The following is a 20,655-nucleotide window of genomic DNA, read 5'->3' as shown; positions in this document are numbered from 1 at the left end:
TTCTTTGCCCAGCACACTTTGATATTCGGAATCATTACCTTGATTCTTGGATCCCTTCTGACCTTATCCCCTCTGATATTATTCTCTCCAAGTTTATGAGTGATGTTTGTGATTCCCTAACTGCAGCTGTTGCTGGTTATTTATTCGAGATCCTTAAAGTAACGCTGTTAGAATTTAAATAATTCTAGTATCTTGTTTAAATTGTTGAGTGTTATGCAAATTGTCATGTCAATTGTAAAGTACAATTGTTAATCGTTTGATATGCCAATAAAGGTTTCAGAAAGAGAGAGAGAACTGATGCCATTTTTGGAACCAGCACTCCAAATATATCCAGGAATAGGTCTACTGTTTAAGAGAAAAATGTGTGTTGGCCTCTGTTATCAACCAGGACCAGCCAAGGAATGAGGCAAGGTGAGATGGACTGGCTTGGGTGAAAGTTGACTGCAAGAATCAGTCAGCTTTGTGACTACCTTACTGAGTCCCCATTTTCCCCACTTATCTCTTCCTCTTCTCTATGCCAGCCTAGCAGCCGAGTGGGGTTGGAATAAAGAAGCTGGGAAAAGCACCACCCCATTTCCACTTTTCCTAGCTTCTTTATTTTGGCTCTGCTTTGCCATCCAGTTTTAAAACAGAGTGGCAGAATGAGAAGGAAGAACAAGCAAACTGTGCAAGCTTTTGGGGGGCAGGGGGAAGACAGCAGTAGTGGCAGCAGGACCACTGCCCATTGCTTCTGCAGGGGAGAAGGGACATAGAAGTTACAGAGGCACTGCCAGTTGGTGCTTCCTCTGCCATGGGGTGGGGGAGGAAGAGGTGCTGCTGCTTTAAACACAGCGCAGGGAGGAGGAGATGGCAGGGAGCAAGAGAATTTCAATGGCACTTCAGGTGCCATTTCCTGTTGAACTAGGCCTGTTATCAACAGGGCAGCCCCAGCATTCCAGGGATTTTTGCCCAGTTGCATTGGCTTTACTGTAATGATGTTTATCCAAAGACAGTGTTATTGCTTAACAGAATAGGTCATAACCGTAATAAAAAAGATGCAGTGCAAGAAGAATACATATCAAATTTTTTATACAGTAGTGATGGCTATAAAATTATTTTACCATTTATGAATTCTTAAGTCTTCCCTTCCTTGCTATAAAAATAGCTAGATACCAGCAGTGATTATTTTTATTGCCATTTAAAGCATTTCAGAAACATAATTGTCTGCTTCCACCAGTCATTATACATTTGAGATAGATACAGTTCAGTGTTTTATGTTTCAGCCTTGCTGACTGTGCAAGAATACACAGTCTAAACTGGTAACTTCCATATCTTTTGTTGGGGGTGGGGGATGGGCTCAACCACTGGAGTCCTGGTGGCTGTTGCTGGTGTCTCTCTTAAATCTTTTCTGCTTGTGAGCCCCTTTGTGAGGGGGAAACATCTGCTCATTCCATTTGCTATATAAACCGTGTTGAGTACTACTTTTCATTAAAAGGAAGAATATAATTAGACTTTATAACAAGTACATATATCAACATATGTGTTATTTCATTTGCAATTATTTTAGCACCAAAAGTGGTCAAAGAAGCCAAAGAAACTTCTCGTCTTGCTGCTGCAGGTATAGTCAACTGCTTATGCTCTTGTTGCAATCTCTGAGTCCTACATGAGTTTGTAAAGCATTGGTACTCTTTCATCTGGGTATATGGACACTAGGTTCATAGATTAGTGCAGGTACTTTCTAGGTGATGGTTTGCTTGTGGTTTTCAACGCTATGTTCTTTGCAGCAACACAAGGGAGGGACCTGGCACCTGACCTAGGGGCCAGTATAAAGTGGTAAAAGGAACTGCTATTTCAACACTATGCAGGCATGTGGCTCTAAATAACCCTCACCTGTATTGCCTGGGCTTTTAACTTCACTTTGTAAAACTTCACCCCCACTCCCTTTCCTCTCTGTAGCGTACCCACCCACTGATACCCCCACCTACCTGTACACTCCGTTCATTTGGCTTTGTCATTCCTGCAAATGAAGGAACATTTTTTTTTTTTTTTTTTTTTTGCATTCACAGATCTGGTCTTTCCATTGAAATTAATAGGGAATCTCTTGCAAGTGGGGAAGCTTCACACTTCCAAACTCATCTCCTTATAAGCAGACACTAGATTGGACCAACTGCTTCTAATTTCATGTTCCAGGGATGAGTCTTGGAATTTTTTTTTAAAGCTCTAAACAAAAAAGCTCTAAAAGCCCTGGCATAAATTCTACCATGGCAAACTGGCAACTGAATCCCTATGCAACATTGTAATGCCAGTTACAACTTTGTGCCTTACAGAGTTGCACAAAGTAGGCCACTGCTAGCCATTTTGGATTTACCATCCAAAACTACAGCAGCAGTGGTGGCCTGCTCTAGAATCTGGCTCTGCTGAGCAGTTCAGTTAAGCCAGTGGGGTGGGTGGAATGGGGTGGGATAGAGCAGAACGGAGTGGAGATGGGGGGAGGGAGGTTGGGGTGGGAAGGTGTTTGTCCCTGCCTCTCCCCCACCAAAGCATGCAACACAGCCTTTTTAAGCATGTTTTGGTGGGGGGAAAAATAGGATTGGGCTGACAGTTTGCCGCAGTTTATTTCCTATACAGGTTTAATTGCTCTTGTCAATGTTACCCCTCTGTCTTTCGTATGGCAGTCCTGCACAATTTTTGATCTATGAAGCAAAACACAGCCCATCTTCCATGTGAAGTACTTCCAGGAACTTTAGTAAATTACCTGGCTTTGGTGTCTGCTTGTCACTTCAAACATGGGTAGTGGGGAAAAGATGTCAAGCATGTGACAGACTGCCATATATAGCTGGCGAACTGCATTTCATTAGACAGGTCCCATTGTGCTGGAAACACTGAAGTAATGGATGTAGCAATGGGTGGTAAATGTAGAAATAGCAATGCACTGACTATTTTGATAGTGTTAAAAAAACAAAAAAAGAAAATTTCAAAATCAACTGGTTGGCAACCTTCAGTCTCGAAAGACTATGGTATAAGCCTACAGCACCTGGTATTCCTAGGTGGTCTCTCATCCAAGTACTAACCAGGCCTGACCCTGCTTAGCTTCTGAGATCAGACGAGATTGGGCATGTTTCTTTAAAATGCTTGTAAATATCAGATTAAATGACAGCTTTAAAACTAAAAAGTTCAGGTTCAGGTCTAGTCTAGCCATTAAGCCAACCAAGGGCCCAGTCCTAACCAAGTTTCCAGAGCCAATGCAACTGTAATGCAGCCCCAAGGTAAGGGAACAAATGCTGTCTTACCATGGAGGCTTCTGTGACTGCTACCCCCACTGCAGGATTCAGAGTACATCCCATTGACACAGCTGCATCGGTGCTGGAAAGTTGGATAGGACTGGGCCCTAAATCACATGTTTTTTGTGGCATCTCTTCTGTGCTACTGGAGGGAGGGGGGAGCGTCCACTACCACTTCCTCCCCTAACCCCTCACCCATCTGGCTGCTTTCCTAAGCAGCCTAGTGGGCCAGGAGAGGCAAAGCATAGGAATCTGGAGCCTCTCTCTGCCTCCTTACCCTTCAGCTCCAGTGCTGCCCCTCCATCAACCCTTCTGTGAGGAATTGCAGAATGCCCCACTCATCCTGTTTATTTCAAGCACTGTAGCACCAGACCTCAAGGTAAGAGATAAAGGCAAGCTCCAGATTATCACATCACAGCCCGTCTCACCTAGCCTTGCCTCACCACTCTCTCTTGGTCCAACCTGCTACTTTTCTGAATGAGTGAAGTGAAGGAGGCAGTAGTAACAACATTGGTGGTGGAATGTACACACACACACAGCATTTCAGGGAGCAGTGTGGTGCAATAAGAACATAAGAACAGCCCCACTGGATCAGGCCATAGGCCCATCTAGTCCAGCTTCCTGTATCTCACAGCGGCCCACCAAATGCCCCAGGGAGCACACCAGACAACAAGAGACCTGCATCCTGGTGTCCTCCCTTGCATCTGGCATTCTGATACATAGCCCATTTCTAAAATCAGGAGGTTGCACATATGCATCATGGCTTGTAACCCATAATGGATTTTTCCTCCAGAAACTTGTCCAATCCCCTTTTAAAGGCGTCCAGGCCAGATGCCATCACCACATCCTGTGGCAAGGGGCACACCCTGTGGCAACATCATATCAATTCAGGCAACAGTTTTGCTCAGGCTGTTCCTGAACAGATCAAATAAATAGTCCAAACAGCAGTGCAGTCTAATGTATCATATTTGGGGTTTCGAATGAATAAAAGCAGCGGTTTGAGAATAACTGCTGTTCCACATCATAACACACACTCTTGTTTTCCATTGTCTGCACACAGACACCCAGGAACATACTCAGTATGCCCACACAGGTCTATAGGTGTTCATTCTGTTCAATCCAGCAAATTACCAACAATTAAACTGAATAGTTGGCCTGCTACTATGAGTCAGAAAGCATTTTCTATTTTTAATCCTACCAGCTCATGGTTCACTTGTGTGAAAGATTGTTGTCCTGAATCTGCAGCCAGCTTTTGCAGGAATGTGCTATATATAATTAATGCCCTTCTGGCATTTTGCAAACCAGGTGAGACTCAATCAAAATGACTATAAAAATAGGACTCCAAAACTGAGACAATTGAAGAAAAAGAAAAAGAAAAATCCTTCCAACATCTCTGTTTTGGCATAAATAAGTCCAGCAGCAATTATTTTAAGAGGCTTGAATCTGCTTTGAAAAACACACAATTGGTGTTCTGACAACTGTCTATGATATGACATGATAATCTTACAATATTGCAGGTTACGAAAAGAGCGGTTCGTTAGAATTGCTACTGTGTAATTCTCCAAAGATTTCAGTGGGATTGGGCCACTACCCATGTCATGCAGGCAACCTTCAGTCTTGAAATACTATGGTATCGCGCTCTGAATGGTGGTTCTGGAACAGCGTCTAGTGTGGCTGAAAAGGCCAATTCAGGAGTGACAATCCCTTCCACACTGGGAGCAAGTGCAGTCTGTCCCTGGTCTGTCTCCCTGGCTATGGGCCTTCCTTCTTTGCCTCTTAGCCTCAGACGTTGGCCAAGTGTCTCTTCAAACTGGGAAAGGCCATGCTGCACAGCCTGCCTCCAAGCGGGCCGCTCAGAGGCCAGGGTTTCCCACTTGTTGAGGTCCACTCCTAAGGCCTTCAGATCCCTCTTGCAGATGTCCTTGTATCGCCACTACCCTCTGCTTATGCAATCTCCATGTACAATATCTGAGGGCCCAATCCTATCCTTCATGCAGCCATGCCAGTGGAGGCTGCAAAGCATACAATGTGGGGGGAGGCCCAATGGACAAGAAGGCAAACCAGAGGTAAGTTTTTTTAAAAAAAACCTTCTAGGTGCCTTATGGGTCTAGCATAAGTCCGAGGAGACCGAGGGGGCATCCTGGGACCAGATTACAGGGATAGGATCTGGCATGTATGATCTACCTCTGCCATGCCCAGAGTTCCTTCCCTGAAATGCCCCAATCCTTCTCCTCCTGCCCATGGCCTACCCCTGCCACCAACTGACTGGCATCAGCCAAGCGTCCAGCTGAGTCAGGCACGTGCATGGAGCTGCTGGCTGTTTCTGCCAGCAGCTCTGTAGCATGTGATGGTGGCATGATGCTTCTGCTGTCTCTGGGCCTTTTGCATGAGCAGATCACATGATCCACTGATGCAGAATGATCAGATACATAAATCATTACATGGCATACATCATTACATGACTGCTAGGGTATATTAACACAATCTCCTGTTACACACACATCCACACATGCACACACCTATATTACTTGCATTAGATTTGCATTTAGTACATGAAAAACCATTGCTAGAAGATGATCTCCTTTCATCTGCCATATTTCAACCTACAGTCTCAGAGCTCAAATGTGCTTCATCTGCCATCTTTATTTTTTTCTAGAGATTATATGGAATGAATGAAGAAAACTCATTGTCCTGTGTAATTTTGTATTTTCAGGCAAGAAAGCAGAGTATAAACCACAAAGTATGTTGCTAATGGCACAGCAGAATAAAGGCATTGCATGAATAGGAATATTCCAAATAAAAATGAAAAATGGTCATAGATGGTATTGTTTAGAGCAGGGGTCTCCAAACCCTGGCCTGGGGGCCAGATGCGGCCCACAGCAAGCATCTTTCTGGCCTGCGACCTACCTCTTGTCCCTGAAAGCCTCTGGCCCACTCAACAGAACGTGACCAGAACTGTGCTCTGATTGTGTCTGGAGGGTGTTTTGAGGGCCAGAGAGGTTGAATGAATGAGCACATTCATTCATTTATTCACTCATCTAAGTTCCATCTCTAAATTATTTATTTAAATTTTACATTTAAATTCTTTTTCCGGCCCTCCACACCACGCCAGATATTTGATGCGGCCCTCTGGCCAAAAAGTTTGAAGACCCCTGGTTTAGAGAATGAAAATGTTCTGTCCTAATAACACAGGAGCATATTGCGTTTAGAACATAGACTGACACTGATAATGAACAAGCCCTTTTTGAATTTCCTTTTCGTTATTGCTGTTTTCTAATAGAATGCTGCTATTCTTTACTGATTCATTACTCGCTAAACAGCAGCTCTGAACCTCTGCTTCTCCTTGGTCCCAAATGCTTTCTCTTTTTTTGGCTCTTGCCTGTTGTTGTAGTAGCCATTGTTTACCTTTAGTAGCCATTGTATACCTGTAGTAGCCATTGTTTACAAAGTAGCCTCCTTTAGCCATTGTTAATATTAATAGGTATAAGAGATGGAAGTGTGATTCGGTTATCAGCTCCAACTACAGAATAGCTGATAGCATATATCAAAGGATACGTACACGTGGGGCCTCTTCAGCATCCATGGATTTGCATCACCATGGATGCTGAACCCCTCATCACCCCCTGCAGATCTCCCAGATGCAACCAGAGCCTTGTTCCAGTTGCATCTGGGAAGTTTTTTGAGCCTTGGAGAGGCCATGCACCACCACATGTGGCCTGTCTGAGGCTCAGAATGACACCTGGAGTTTCTGGTTAAACCAGAAGTCATCGAAAAACCATTCTGGATGGCTTTTTGAACCTTAAAGAGGCTGTGCGCAGTGGTGTGCGGCCTCTCCAAGGCTTAGAAAACCACCCAGAGCAGTTTTTTCAACTCCCTACAGTTTAACAGGAAGTTGTTGAAAAAATGCTCCAGATGTCATTCTGAGCCTCAGAGAGGTCATGCACAGTTGTGCATGGCCTCTCTCACTCAGAATGGCTTTGGATGTGACCGGACCAAGGCTCCAGTCATGTTTGGAGCTCAGGTGAGCTCTGAAAACAACGGTTTTCAGTATCTATGGGGAAGGGGTCCAGGAACAGATCCCTCACAGATACAGAAGCACCAACTATATTTCCATTTTACAACTGGCAAAATACGAATCCATATATTGTACACAAAGCAAACAGGGTCAGAACTTTTGCATCTGCTAATATGGGGCAGGACATTTGCAAATGAGCAAAAAAGAGCAGAATCTTAAAAGAGCATTTTAAGTGTTGGAAATACACCAAGTTCTTTTCTTTATGCCTTTGGGACATGACTGCATCTAATTTTTGGTTTCATTTTAACAATGAAAAGCAATGCACATCTGTCTTCAATACTATGGATATTTTTTGCAGTTCAAACAATGCAACAACATTAGCTACTGCATTCATCTAAGACCAAATATGTTCTTTAAACGTTTGTGGCTGAAATGTAATCTGTTGATCCTCTTTACTTACAGAACATGAAACTGTAAAAAAGGAAAAGGCTATTTCTCACCCCAAACCAGGTATATTTTTTATATTCCATCTAAACACTGATCTAAATCCTTGTTTTGAACTGTATGGGATTAAGCATAATTTGACTTCTTTGTATGCAGGAGTGTGTTGTTGCTCTTTAATTTGCTTTCAGAAACTATGGGATATAATTTGGTTTTAGAAACCGTTGGCAGGTTAGGCCTGGCAGGAGGCAGGATCAGCAGCATCAGCACAATCAATATCAAATCCCCCTTGCTGAACCAGATCTCACGGTACAGATCCATGTAGACCTGAACCAGTTATTTAGCTAGCACAGGTCCAAGTAAGCCCCTCCTGCATTGCAGCGGCTTAGCCCTTGGCATGGGAACAAAAGTTCCCTTACGCAGAGGAGATCTTTGAACCCCCTCCGCCCATAGGGTACAAAAGTTGCCATTTTTGTGCTGTGCATTGGTGGAAAATGGCTAGGATGAGGCTGTTACAGAATGTTGTGTGGAACCAACGTTTCAATTCTGCATCTGGCTTATTGAGGAAAAACCATGCCTCCGCAGTGTTATGAGACCTTACTTGAAGCCAAGCTCTGTGAGAATGACTTTCCCTGTAGAGAAATTGCAGCCTTTTAAAATATAGGTATGCCCTGATACTTTTACAGGAAATTACATATTCATGTAAGCTTTGAAGTTCTGAAATAACTATCCTCTCATTATAGTGATCCAAACTGTTAGAGGTTCACAGCTTTCTTCTTCCTTTGGGGAATGCATATAGTCTTAGAGTGGATTTAAAACCACTGAGCAAACATTCTAAAATGGAATGGACAGATGAAATGAACTGCAGTATGGAAAGCAGGTGCTTCTTCCTGTTCTTGGCTGTGTCCAAACTGCCTTGTTAGGTACATGCACAGTTGGGCAATGGAGCAGAGGGCACAATTTCCAGTGGGCAGTCCTTTCAGTCAACTGCCAATCATATTAGAAAGGAGAACAAAAGTAAGCCAGCAAGGAATGAAAGAATCTAGGGGTCTGCTGCAATCTTTTTCCTCAGTGAAATATCAATATGACTCTTCAACTTGTAGAAGAACACGGAGATGCCTTTTGTCCAAATATTCAGTTGCTGGTTTCCACTGGAAAATGTTAGACAAAGAGCTTTCCAGCGCTCTTTGGAAGTCCCAGTCATGCTTAAAAAAATAAGTTGTTTATAGTGAGCAGATTTTCCTTTCTTGTTTTGTAGATAAGCTATGGAAGTCTTTCTGTCAATCTGCCTAGGGGTGTGAGTAGACTAGGAGCCTGATCCTATCCAAATTTCCAGCACTGATGCAGTCATGCCAATGGAGCGTGTGCTGCATCTTTATGTGGGGACAGTCGTGGAGGCCTCCTTAAGGTAAGGGAACCTTTCTTCTCTTACCTTGGGGCTGCATTGCAGCTACATCAGTGCTGAAAAGTTGGATAGGGTTGGACCCAAGTCTTCCTATTCATTTGTCTTTATTTTGAAGATCAGATTGCATCTTTCTCCTTCAGTTTGCAACAGTCACTATGAGTTAAAGGCTGCAATCCTATACACCTTTAACTGGAAGTAAGTCCCATTAAACTTTATGAAACTTACTTCTGAGTATACCTGCATAGTGCATAAGATTGCACTGAAAGGTTATTTTTGCAGCCCAAATGGTTTGGGAATAGGTTGAATATCTCCCCACCTGAATTTGCCCTCCAGCTACCGTCGTCATAAGTGGTCTTCTTGCAGATTTGCTTGACATGGAAGTCTGCTAGGGATGTGTAAGGTGGCCTTTGTGGTTGTAGCATCCAAGCTCTGAAACTTCCTGCCCCACAAGGCCTGCCTGATGTGTCCCCCTCACTGTTAGCCTTTTTGGTTCTTCAGGTTTTTAACTTAGGGTGATGGACTTTTCCCAGAATTTCTATCATGTTCTATCCCTGCTATGCTTCTTGGTTCATTTGTTGTTTGTATTGCTTTTATAATCGATTAATGGTTTTTATAATAATAATAATAATAATAATAATAATAATAATAATAATAAGTAGTAGTAGTAGTAGTAGTAGTAGTAGTAGTAGTAGTAGTAGTTACATTGTAATTGAATGACAGAGGGCTCTTGTTAGGGATGGTGGGGCTTATGTTTCTGGATAGATGAATGAGTAAATAAAAAACTTGGACATTTCTGTTATGCAGACATGAAGGCTGAATAATGAAAGCGAAAACTGAGGAAAAGACCATCTACTAACAAAGCCTCTTTACATGTTATCTTTTTTTTCTTTATAGATAAACCAAAACCAACAAGTATGTGGCATACGCAGTGATAAGGACAAATTGTACCATGTAGCTAGACTTGATTGGCCTTAGTGCTGCCTAAAGTAGCTGCTGTTTATTACTTGGTCTAGCATAGCAATGTCTGTCTTGTCAGTTATCCTTGTTAACTCCTAGACCCATCCTGATATAACACACTTGTTACTGTTTTTAGAGCCCAATCCTGTGGTCCGCGCTGCGCCTCCGTGGCGCGGACCACAGTCACAAACATACTGTAAGGCATGTTTGTGGGGCTTACTGCCGGGCTCCCGCCAGAGGTGGCTCATCACCAGTTGGCCCTGAGCCACCACCCGGTGGGCACCCAAGTTCCACAGCTCAGCGGTGCCTGCGATTGCCAGGCTGTGGAACGGGGAAGGGGGTTGTTCCCAGGGGCATGGGGGAGGCGTTCTGGGGAGGGGGGAGGCGTTCCCAGGGGTGGGGGAGAGGCGGGTCTGCGGAACCGAGCTCCGCAGGATCCCAGGTGCTCGTGGAGGGCTGCACGGCCTACACAAGTGCCTTCACTTTAGCGGCAACCAAACAGTTGCCGCTAAGGTGAGTAGTCCCATTGCAGGACTGCTTCCCTTTCTTGGGGGAAGCGCAGGAGGCTCAGGATCCAGCAGGAGCCCTTTGTGGAGCCGCCAGGTCCTGCAGCTCCGGGCAGCTCAGGATTGGGCTGTTAATTGGCGATCCATTTTTAGTCCCCACAACCAATTACTTTGAAAACTGCCTTCAATACTTTGAAGCTGCCTTCAGCTTTTAATTGTTGACAGGCTGGCTGGCATTCTTGCTCTTGCTTTTTATATGAAAATCCACAGGGTTTGTTTGGTTTGTTTTTTTTAGATTTTTTAATTATTGTAAATTGTTTTTTATGATTGTTTTTAATGTTGTATTTTTAAATTGTTTGTAAGCGACCTTGTGTGCCCATTGGGCAAAAAGGTGGGGTATAAATTAATAAAATAAATAAAAAAATAAATAACTTGACCCTTCTGTTATAAACATCATTAGGGAGTTTAACTGAGGAATAGACATTAATTGGAAGCCCAAGCCCTTCCATCACACAGATTTGTATTTCTCTGGATCATAGCCATGGTTGGAATCTATTATATATATATGCCAAAGTTTTAGAAATTTTGGAGCTTGAATGCTTATGTTTGTATTAAGCTCAAACAGAGCCTTAAATGTCTTTGGGCACAATCTTAAGGTGCTCTTGCGCGGCACAAGTCCCTTGTGCCGGTCCAGGAGGGCTGCAAATGTGCTGTAAAGCACATTTGTGCCTCCTCAGGAGTTGGCTGCATGCCACTCTGCTCTCCTTGTACTTACGTCACCTCCAGAGGTGATGCAATTCTGAGGAGACTAATTGGGGCTGCGGTGGCTTACCTGGGGTAAGGGGAAGTGTTTCTCTTTACCTCCAGCTGAGCCATTATGGGGCCCTGTCTTGCGCTAGATCTAGCACAGGGCTCCTGGCCTGCCTTTTCCAGCACAAGATAGGATTGTGCTGTTTATCTTAAAAGAGGGAAAGATGGGCTCCAGTTACAGAAATACAGTATGATTTTGCTAATTCTTGTATGAAAGGTTAGATTTTAGATTTTATTTTAGCAAACGGCTTCTGGAATGCACATCAGGATTCTAGAAATTATTTTGTGTTCCATAGTGTTAAATATATATATATATTTCCAACTTCCTCAAAATGTACCACTGTTTTGGGTGATCAGAGAGAAGGATGATATAAGGATACTATAAGAATTCAAGCCTTCAGATCTTAAAAAAAAAAATCTTTCCTTAAATCGGTGGCTTTATTATTACAGTAGAACCTCTTTAAGTTGACCACCCAAGGAACTGGAGGAAATTGGTCAACATAGGGAGGTGATCAACATACAGAAAAAAAGGCATTTAAATATTATCATGTTTAGCTTCCAGGACAACAAATGCAAGGCCAAGTTATTATTTAGATTCGATTTTTTAAAAGTTTTATTACAAATATCAATGAGAATTGATCCTCTTGTGATGCTTACTATTTATATCATCTATATCAATATCAAGAGACAGAGAATAAACAGCCCACAATCAGTGTTTAAAAAAAACCCTGAAAATTCATAAGCTTAAAAAAATGGTAAGTTAAAAAAAATACTTGGTTTCATAGCAGACAGGCAGACCATTGCTATCCCTTGCCAGCTCATAGGATCTAGCATGTTACATAGCCCCAACAGCTAAAAAAAACAAACAAAAAACACTTTTTTACTTAGGCTGCCTGGCCTCTACTGGGTCTCCTCAGATTCACTAAATGCCAGAAGGTGTTTGATAAGGTCCCTCACTAAAAGCTGTTGAGAAAACTCCACAGTCAGGGAACAAGAGGACAGGTCCTCTCATGGATTGGGAACTGGTTAAGGACCAGGAAACAGAGAGTGGGTGTCAATGGGCAATTGACCAAAAAAAGTGGAAAGAGGTGGAAAGTGGAGTGCGTCAAGGATCTGTCCTGGGACTGGTGCTTTTCAACATCTTCATAAATGACCTGGAAACAGGGATAAGCAGGGAGGTGGACAAGTTTGTGGATGACACTAAACTTTTCTGAGTGGTGAAGACCAGAAGGGATTGTGAAGCGCTCCAGAAGGATCTCTCCGAACCAGGAGAATAGACAGCAAAATAGCAAAATAGTGTTTCAATATAAGTGTAAAGTAATGCACTGGTGATGGGAACCAAAGTGAAAGGACAGTGGCTTCACTATGTCGGCTATGTGCAGTGTGCCCACCTATAAAAACCCCTTCGCACACGCGCTAGCCGGCATAGGGTAGGAATTGTTGCATGACTTCTTGCTTTTCCAAGATGGGACAAACCAGGCAAAACACAGGCCCACAGTATCGTGTTCAGTGGGCAACTTATGGAGGGTAAATTAATACTCTGTGCAATGGTCAAAGTGGTCAAAATACAACTTACGGATGTGGTCAATATAGAGAGGTTGGTCTCCCATAGTGTATTTGCAGTGTCTGTCCATACTGTGAAAATTAGGTCAACTTAAGGAGGTGGTCATTATAGAGAGGTGGTCAACTTTGGAGGTTCTACTGTATTTATGTTTGTAAATATGTATGTATTGATACCTTTCATAAGTTTTTGGAATGGGGTAAGCTTCAAATTCAACTGGCAATCAATAGGGCACATTGTGCTTTGCATGTCTGGTTGCAGTCCAAAGGGTCTCTTTCAGTGAGTGCAAGGGCTTGTGTGCATGTGTGTACTAGAGTGTACAGTATGCCCTCTGCTTTGGGCACTACACTGGAAGCTACTTCCTCTGTTTTGGATATGATGACCTGTTCACCAACAAGAAGCTAAAGTTTTTAAAAAGAAAATAGCTGATAAGCAGTATTTGAGCTAACTGTGTCTTGGAAGATGTCAACTTTCTAGCACAAAGCACTTGCTTAGTTCCTTTTCCAGTTCTTTTCCTTTTCTCAGGGGTAGACCAATTATGTCAGCAGTAATTTATGAAACTGAACCAACTCAAACATCATGTGGCGCTCTCTCTCTCTCTCTCTCTCTCTCTCTCTCTCTCTCTCTCTCTCTCACACACACACACACACACACACACACACACACACACACACACTCTTTATATGTATTAGAAATGTTATTGATAGGTTCATATTTTGTGTTACAAATACTGTTACTCCTGTGAATCCTATCCAATTTTCCAGTGCCAGTGCTGCTATGCCAGTGGGGTATGCACTGCTTCCCCCACTGTTGTTGGGAAGGCAATCATGGAGGCCTCCTCAAAATATGGGGATGTTTGTTCCCTTACCTCGGGGCTGCATTGCAGCTGCACTGGTACTGGAAAGTTGGATAGGATTGGGCCCTAAATCAGGTAGCTCAATCCTATGTAACTTATTACTTGCCAAACCAAATGATATCCATCCATGAATTGTGGCCTCCAAGGTATTTGTCCATTTCTCTGTTTTTTCCTGAAGTCCCAGAGGTGTATCAAAGGTTTAGAAAGCCTCTGTTGGAGCTGCTATATATGACTGGTAGACCTTGTTTAGTTTGGTAAGCATTGGATTGTACAGACCTGAGTTCAATGGTAGTCTCTTAATTTTATTCTACATCTGCAGCATATAGATATAGTGGTCTTTTGGAGGACGGTCTGAAGGGGTTCTATTTTCCCACAGTGGAACTAGCTGAACAGGGTTGTAACAGAGGGATATATTATACTATGGCAAAATTATTCTAACAGTACAGTCTTGTACATGCTTACTCAGAAGTATGTCCTAATGTGAAGCTTATTCCTAGTATGTACTAGTGTGAAGCAATGAAGCTTATTCACAAGTCAGTGTGTTTAGGACTGCAGCCTTAGTTAATTTGTATTACTTATGTCTTGTAGAACAAGAATCTATTAAGCATCAAAAAGAAGCTGTTAAGCATCAAAAAGAAGAAAAACCAGGTGCTTCCTCTGTTTTCAATTTGCATCTATACCTAATTCTACAATTTGATGCACAGAAACCAATAACAGCAGTATAGTGGCAAAGTAGAAATGAAGCAGAATAATGTGGCCTTGGGCATCTGGCATAATTCCTGCTCTACATTTATACCATCCTTTTCAAGCAGTTTATTCATGTATTAAGGAGAAAATTCTGCTTCCTCTACTCTAATGAAATCAACAATCGCCTCCAAAAGAATTTTGACCTGTAGCTTAGAATGTTTTATTTTTCAAAATCCAGTCTAATTTGATTTTTCTTATGCTGTATTTCTGTAAGAATGGAGAGAGGATGTCAGGACCTTTTCTGAAATCCACCAGATTTCTCATTGGCAGTGCAGGTTTTGAACATGCTCAGTAGGAATCATGGGGATGTAGGGTAACTTCTCAGCTATTTACAGGCTTCTTTGTAGCCACTTGGCATCTCCTTCACAGCTTCAGTAAGTTTGGGAAATGGGGTGAAGAGAGAAAGGAAACTGTCAGCAGTGAGGTGGAAATGGTGGAGAATCTCCCCCAGGATGGGTCTTTATGAGTTTAGAAGAATTTTCCCCAGACTACATTTACTGTCTGACAGGCCAATCCTATCCACACTTTCCTGGGAGTAAGTCCCATTGACTCTAATGGGACATACTTCTGAATAGACATGCATAGGCTTGCACTGTTAGACATCACCAAAAATTCTCAGAAAGTTGGTCAAGTACACATTGAGCTGAGGTAATTCTTCCCATCACGGTGTTCAACTAAACTTTTCAGGAAAATAACAGTAAGCTCTTCATGGTCATAGTTCCTTCAAGGCTGCTTTGTCATTATGCCTGTTTGTTTCCCGCTTTCAGTAGGCAGGCCTCCAGGGTGTCAGGGTTAGCATTCTGGAGGAAAAGTCAAGGAAAGGTTGAGGCTAGTCACAACCAAGATTGGAGGAGAAGGCCCTTAGAACAAAGGAGGCACCTAGCAGGTGGGCAAACGGTCATTCTTTTGGCCTTCTCTGTAAAGGCAAATTGCTCATCATGAGGAATCAAAGTCTGCAGATTTATGGTGTTGGGTGAAGCCCCATTGGTTTCTTACATTTCCTAACAACTGCTGTGACTGCAATCCCTCCTTCTAGGCAACTAAACAGATAATACCTTAGCACATCTGACAGAAAGCCAGCAACTTCTTCTGACAAACGGCTGTTTATACAAGTACAAACTGTACTTGCAGCTTGCCACCAGATTCCCTGATAGGGTGTGCTGACAGCATTGTACTCTGAAAGGATATACAGTGCTTGTAGAGGGAATCCCAGCAGGCTGCAGCTGCACCCTGGATACAGTCTCACCTCATTAGGGCCAGCACCCCAAATAAAAAGCATCGTAAATATTCAGTAATTACTTACATACTTATTGAAATTATGATTTGTTACTAACAAGTACCATGACATGTCCATGTATATATCTGTAAATAGGAATGTGGTATTTTCAAATAATGTCAGGAGTCAGGAGCAAAACCAAATCCTGAGCTTCCTGTGTGTCTCACCCCCATTTCCATTCTGACATTCTTTTTCCTTCTTTACTTTTCAGCCAAGTCGAAAGAAACAAGTATGTAACGTAGCATATCTATACCAATCACAGAAATATTCTATGTGCATGATAGGTACATAGGAAGCTGCCTTATATCGAGTTAGAACATTGGTCTATCTAACTTAGTGTTGTCTCACTGATTAGCAATTGCTCTCCAGGGTTTCAAGCAGGGGGTCTTTCCCAGCCCTATCTGGGGATGCCAGAGACTGAACCCAGTCCTCTTGTATACAAATCCTGCCCTTTCACTAAGCTAATTCCCCATCCCCAAATAATAATGCTCAGGTTTTTTTAAAATTTGCAGTAATCTCAAATAGTCATGCTAATCTATTCATGTTACTGGTGTTGTTGCTGCTAATCTAACTTTTTGGGGGTAGTAATACCTCCTTAGGATGTCTAATCTATAATAAAATAAATATAATTGTCTACATATTGCCAGCAGAATGTTTTGCTTAATATATTCCACCACTTAGAAGAAATTTTTCAGCAAACACTGATAGTATGCCTTTTCATAATCGGTTTTTGAAAACAATAACGTCCTTAGATTGCCTTAGATTGTTAGATTTTTCATGTGAAGTATGTGGATAGACTTCAGTTTATGAAGAATTGACTAGAATTCAATTATTAGAGAATGGACCAACCAGTTTAGAGTAGAGAAACTGTATTTTGTTTCCAAAACAGTTTCCATAAACTAAGGCTGCAATCCTAACCATACTTTCCTGAGAGTAAACCCCCACTGAACAAAATAGGACTTACTTCTGAGTAGACCTGGTTAGGATTGTGCCCTAAGTTTAATATGTCTAAATTTAAATAGGACTAGGGCTGCAATCCTATTCACATGCTCCTGGGAGTAAGTTCCATTGACTATAATGGGACTGATTTATGAGTAGACATGTATAGGATTGGACTCTAAGTTTATATCTCCCCTTGGTCATGATGTTTACTGGGTAACCTGAACCAGTCACTGTCTCTTAGCCCAACCAACCAGAAGGCTGGTTGTGACAATAAAAATCAGAAGGCTGGTTGTGAGGGGAAATCCTGAGGTCCTTGGAAGAAGTGTGGGATACAAGTGCAATAATAAACAAACCCAGCTGACAGCACTGGATTAGGTTTAGAGCTTCTTGATTCAATTCACAGTATGAAAGCCCACAGAATATGTGCAATGCTCATTTCCTTCCTGAAAGTAATAAGAAAAATAGTAAGAATTGGTCCTGCTGCAATGTAAATGTAATTTTAAAAGGCTTTGGATAGACGGCATGAGAAAATATGAGCTGCCGCTATTCTTAGGAGCTATTCTATAATTTTTTTAGAATTCCTGCTGACTGCCCATGCATTAAGGAACAGTGTGCAGTCATTAGTTGATTCCTATGGTCAGATAGTCATTTACTGAAAAATAAAGTTCTTAAATACTGAGAGCAGAATGGTGGATTAAAATTACTGTGGTTATCAACCTGCTGCCTGCCAAATCATTGCAAGTCTTGCTGTGCCATTCCCAGTATAGCCAGCAAGCGGCAGCAGTCCTGCTGTGTGCTGTTCAAAAAGTCATTAGCTCACTACATTCTTCAAATGCTGCAATCTTCCAATCCCTTTGGTCCTCCAAAGGTCTAGCAAAACAACTCATCTCTCTGTTGGCTACGCTGTCACTGAACTTCAATGCAAACTGCTGGTCTCACTTGCAACACAGGTCCTCTTTGCATTTAACTTAGTCTTGGGGCTTATAATTCTGCTGCATCAGAAATACATAATTTGTTCTGACATATCCTAAGCAAAGCACATGGGCAGTGTATTGTGCACTCCTTATGTGCACTGCTGTGATGGCTAACATCTTTGAATGGCCCCATCTAAAATTGTAATTTGCCTTGATATCTTGGGATGAGGTATACCCAATGTTGAACAGAATATAACTTCACAAACATGACATTACGCTACTGCTCTATGAATGTTATACCAGACTGACAGGCAGACACATCAGTGCAGCATGTGCTTCATATCTTGTGGCTTAACAGCAGATATTCCTAGATAATGCAGAAATTCCAAATGTATGAAGTATGGAATTAACTCAAATTCAATAATCTCTGTGTTATCTTTGTGCTAGAGCATGCAAAGATATTAATGTACAGTTAAGAAAGCCCCAAATTATCTGCACAGAGATAACAGAAATCAAGGAAATTAATTGGCACTGCATTTTTAAAGTAATTAGTAAATCATCCTATTTCCATTTATCTTCAATTAATTGCCTGTGGCAGGGGTTGATAACTTTGCAACATCAGAGGCTTTGCTCACATTTTAAAAAATGTTAATGAATACCGATTGCTTTACAGGAAGTTATCTTGTAATTTGATGCTTAAAATAATAAGCAAGGTTTTCTTAATGAAACAGTAACTGTTGACATGGAAGTGGCATTATTGATATTGGAAATATTTGAATGGAATATTTGAACAGGTGAGCAATGGATTCATTGCTGCAAATGAGATCAAAGTTTACTGCAAATGAGCACAAAGTCTACAGGATTCCAAGTAAATACAGAATATGAAACAAAAAAGGCCTATCTGCAGTATGGATGAAGGAAGTTAGAAATTTTTTTCTTTTGAACAGGAAGCTGGCATCAGTTTCTCTGAAACCTTTTCAAAGTGCTTGTTTTTCTTATGTAGTATTTTTATGCCTGGAACCAACAAAAATGATCAGCAATTGAAGCCTATGTCAAGATATTTAATTATCAAGATTTACTGCTTATTTTCTTTCTCCTTTTTTTCTTTTGTTTTTTGCTGAAGAACCATCACCTGCTGAAATCACAGTAACAGGTAAACATTATATATTTTTTCTAAAGTATTTAGCATCACAAATAATTCACCATGAACACTGATCTCAACATACCCAGATCTTAAGCTCACAGAAACTGGCGTATCCACTGATCTCTGTAAAAGCTGATTAAATTTGTCCCAGCAAGAGATTTGGCTCAATCTGTCAAATATTCTATATCTACCACTCATTTAATTTTCAAGCATGCAGTCATACTTGGAAGCAAGTCCCGCTGAAGTCAGCGGGATTTAATTCTAAGCGAACAAGCATAGGATTGGGTTGCAAGTGCCCGGGTAGGAGAGAGGGTGATAGGTTGGGGTGACTGGTTTCATCCTACTCAGAGCTGAGCAGATAGCTTGTGTGCTAGAAGACTGTGCAAATCTGTAAACTGGATCATATGGAGTGGGGGGGGGCGGTAAATGGACAATTCAAAGGCAGACTGCCAAATCAGTGCTGCTGTTCTCAGCAGGGAATATTGGAATGGCACAAACGCTTCCGGCAGTGCACCTTAGTTAATTTCAAGCTGTCTCCTTGCATGAAGTCACAGCCGATTGACTCTGTTCTAGGAGCTTTGAGAAAAGGATGCTGAAAAAGGACATGAGTATATATTAAAATGTTTGGGATAGTGCTTGATCAAAATTCGTTCAATGGTGATGATACGGCGACTCTGCCGGCTTGGGCACGTTCATCCTTGTGAATGCAGTGCAAAACAAGAGCCATGTTTTCTCTCCCCAAATGCTTCTGAAACTGTATTTTCAAATATTTAAGGCTGCTAATACTTAATAATGAAATTATTGGAATGCTTTTTAGACAAGAAGAAAGCAAAACTGCCTGTGAAGGAAAAAGATGGTAAGGACTGGATATTGCTTTCTTAAGAGCAAACAGTAATAGCATATTATTTTCCCCAGTGTTATCAAAGTAGCACTACTTCAATTGATTTTCAGTTCCTTATATCACACACTGTTTCCTCCATCCATAATACACACAGGAAAAGCAGTGGGAAAGAAGGCACATTTGAAAGAAGAAAAGGCCAAAGGTAAGAGAAGAGCATATATATGCATTTGATTCAAGTGGGAATGTCTTTGGATGGGTCGTATCCTAAGTTGTCCTTCCATTGCATAAGAGGGTTGTGCATGTAGTAGTGATAGTGCATGCAAACAGCAATTCAAATAAAATCCTAACTTGGCTGTGTCCTTGTGCAGCATGTATCGTAACATGTTGCACAAGACATCACGCACACACAGTGGTTGCACTATTTCTGCCACATGCACTTGAGCAACAGTACATAGAAGAATGCAGTATGCCACCTTACTTCCATGTGCATTCTTTTGGACACAACCCAGTACGTGGAAACACGGAGTGGTGCAGCACCGAGCCCAAAGCTGAATACTGGCAAAGAACTCTGGGCAATACTGGGCAGGAGGTCTGGCTCAGTTGGTAGAGCTGCCGCCTTGTATGCCTGAAGATCTGAGGCTGCCAGTTCGAAACAACCGGAAGTACCCGAGAACTGTGGACACACTGATATACTGATGAGCTGACCCTCGGTGGCAGAGAGGAGTTGCTGTCAAGTGGAGCGTGGGAGGCGAAGGGCCAGAGAGAGGCCAGACCGGGAAGGAATCCAGCTGGAACGAGGAGTTCTATGAAAGACTAGAACTATTCAATTGTAAAAATCCCTAAGGGGGTTTAGAACAGCCTGCCTATGTAAACCGCCTTGGATTAAAGTCTGAGGAGAAATCTGACGACCAAAGAAAGGCAGTATATAAATACCTGTATAAATAAATATAAATAAATTGGAACAGGAGGGGATTGAGAAA

The 20,655-nt window shown here is 42.0% G+C and overlaps 1 protein-coding gene across 10 annotated transcripts in view; it reads left to right on the top strand.

Annotated features, from left to right (window-relative positions):
- TRDN (triadin) overlaps nt 1-19,731 on the top strand; it is a 193,009-nt gene extending 173,278 nt beyond the window's left edge. For 6 of the 10 annotated variants that reach the window (XM_066614016.1, XM_066614000.1, XM_066613983.1 and 3 more), the window contains 5 exons: nt 1,547-1,597; nt 7,738-7,785; nt 16,046-16,063; nt 18,814-18,843; nt 19,652-19,731. In XM_066614016.1, coding sequence (XP_066470113.1) covers nt 1,547-1,597; nt 7,738-7,785; nt 16,046-16,063; nt 18,814-18,843; nt 19,652-19,716 — 212 coding nt within the window. In that variant the 3' untranslated portion in view covers nt 19,717-19,731. Of the gene's footprint in view, nt 1-273; nt 369-1,546; nt 1,598-7,737; nt 7,786-16,045; nt 16,064-18,813; nt 18,844-19,651 lie in introns of those variants that run through there. The other 4 variants (XM_066613974.1, XM_066613955.1, XM_066614007.1 and 1 more) reach the window with 4 other exon arrangements.
- The last annotated feature ends 924 nt before the right edge of the window (nt 19,732-20,655 follow it).

The sequence above is a fragment of the Tiliqua scincoides genome, chromosome 1 (genome assembly GCF_035046505.1).
Source record: "Tiliqua scincoides isolate rTilSci1 chromosome 1, rTilSci1.hap2, whole genome shotgun sequence".
Lineage (NCBI taxonomy): Eukaryota > Metazoa > Chordata > Lepidosauria > Squamata > Scincidae > Tiliqua > Tiliqua scincoides.
This window is presented reverse-complemented; position numbering and strand designations above follow the sequence as displayed.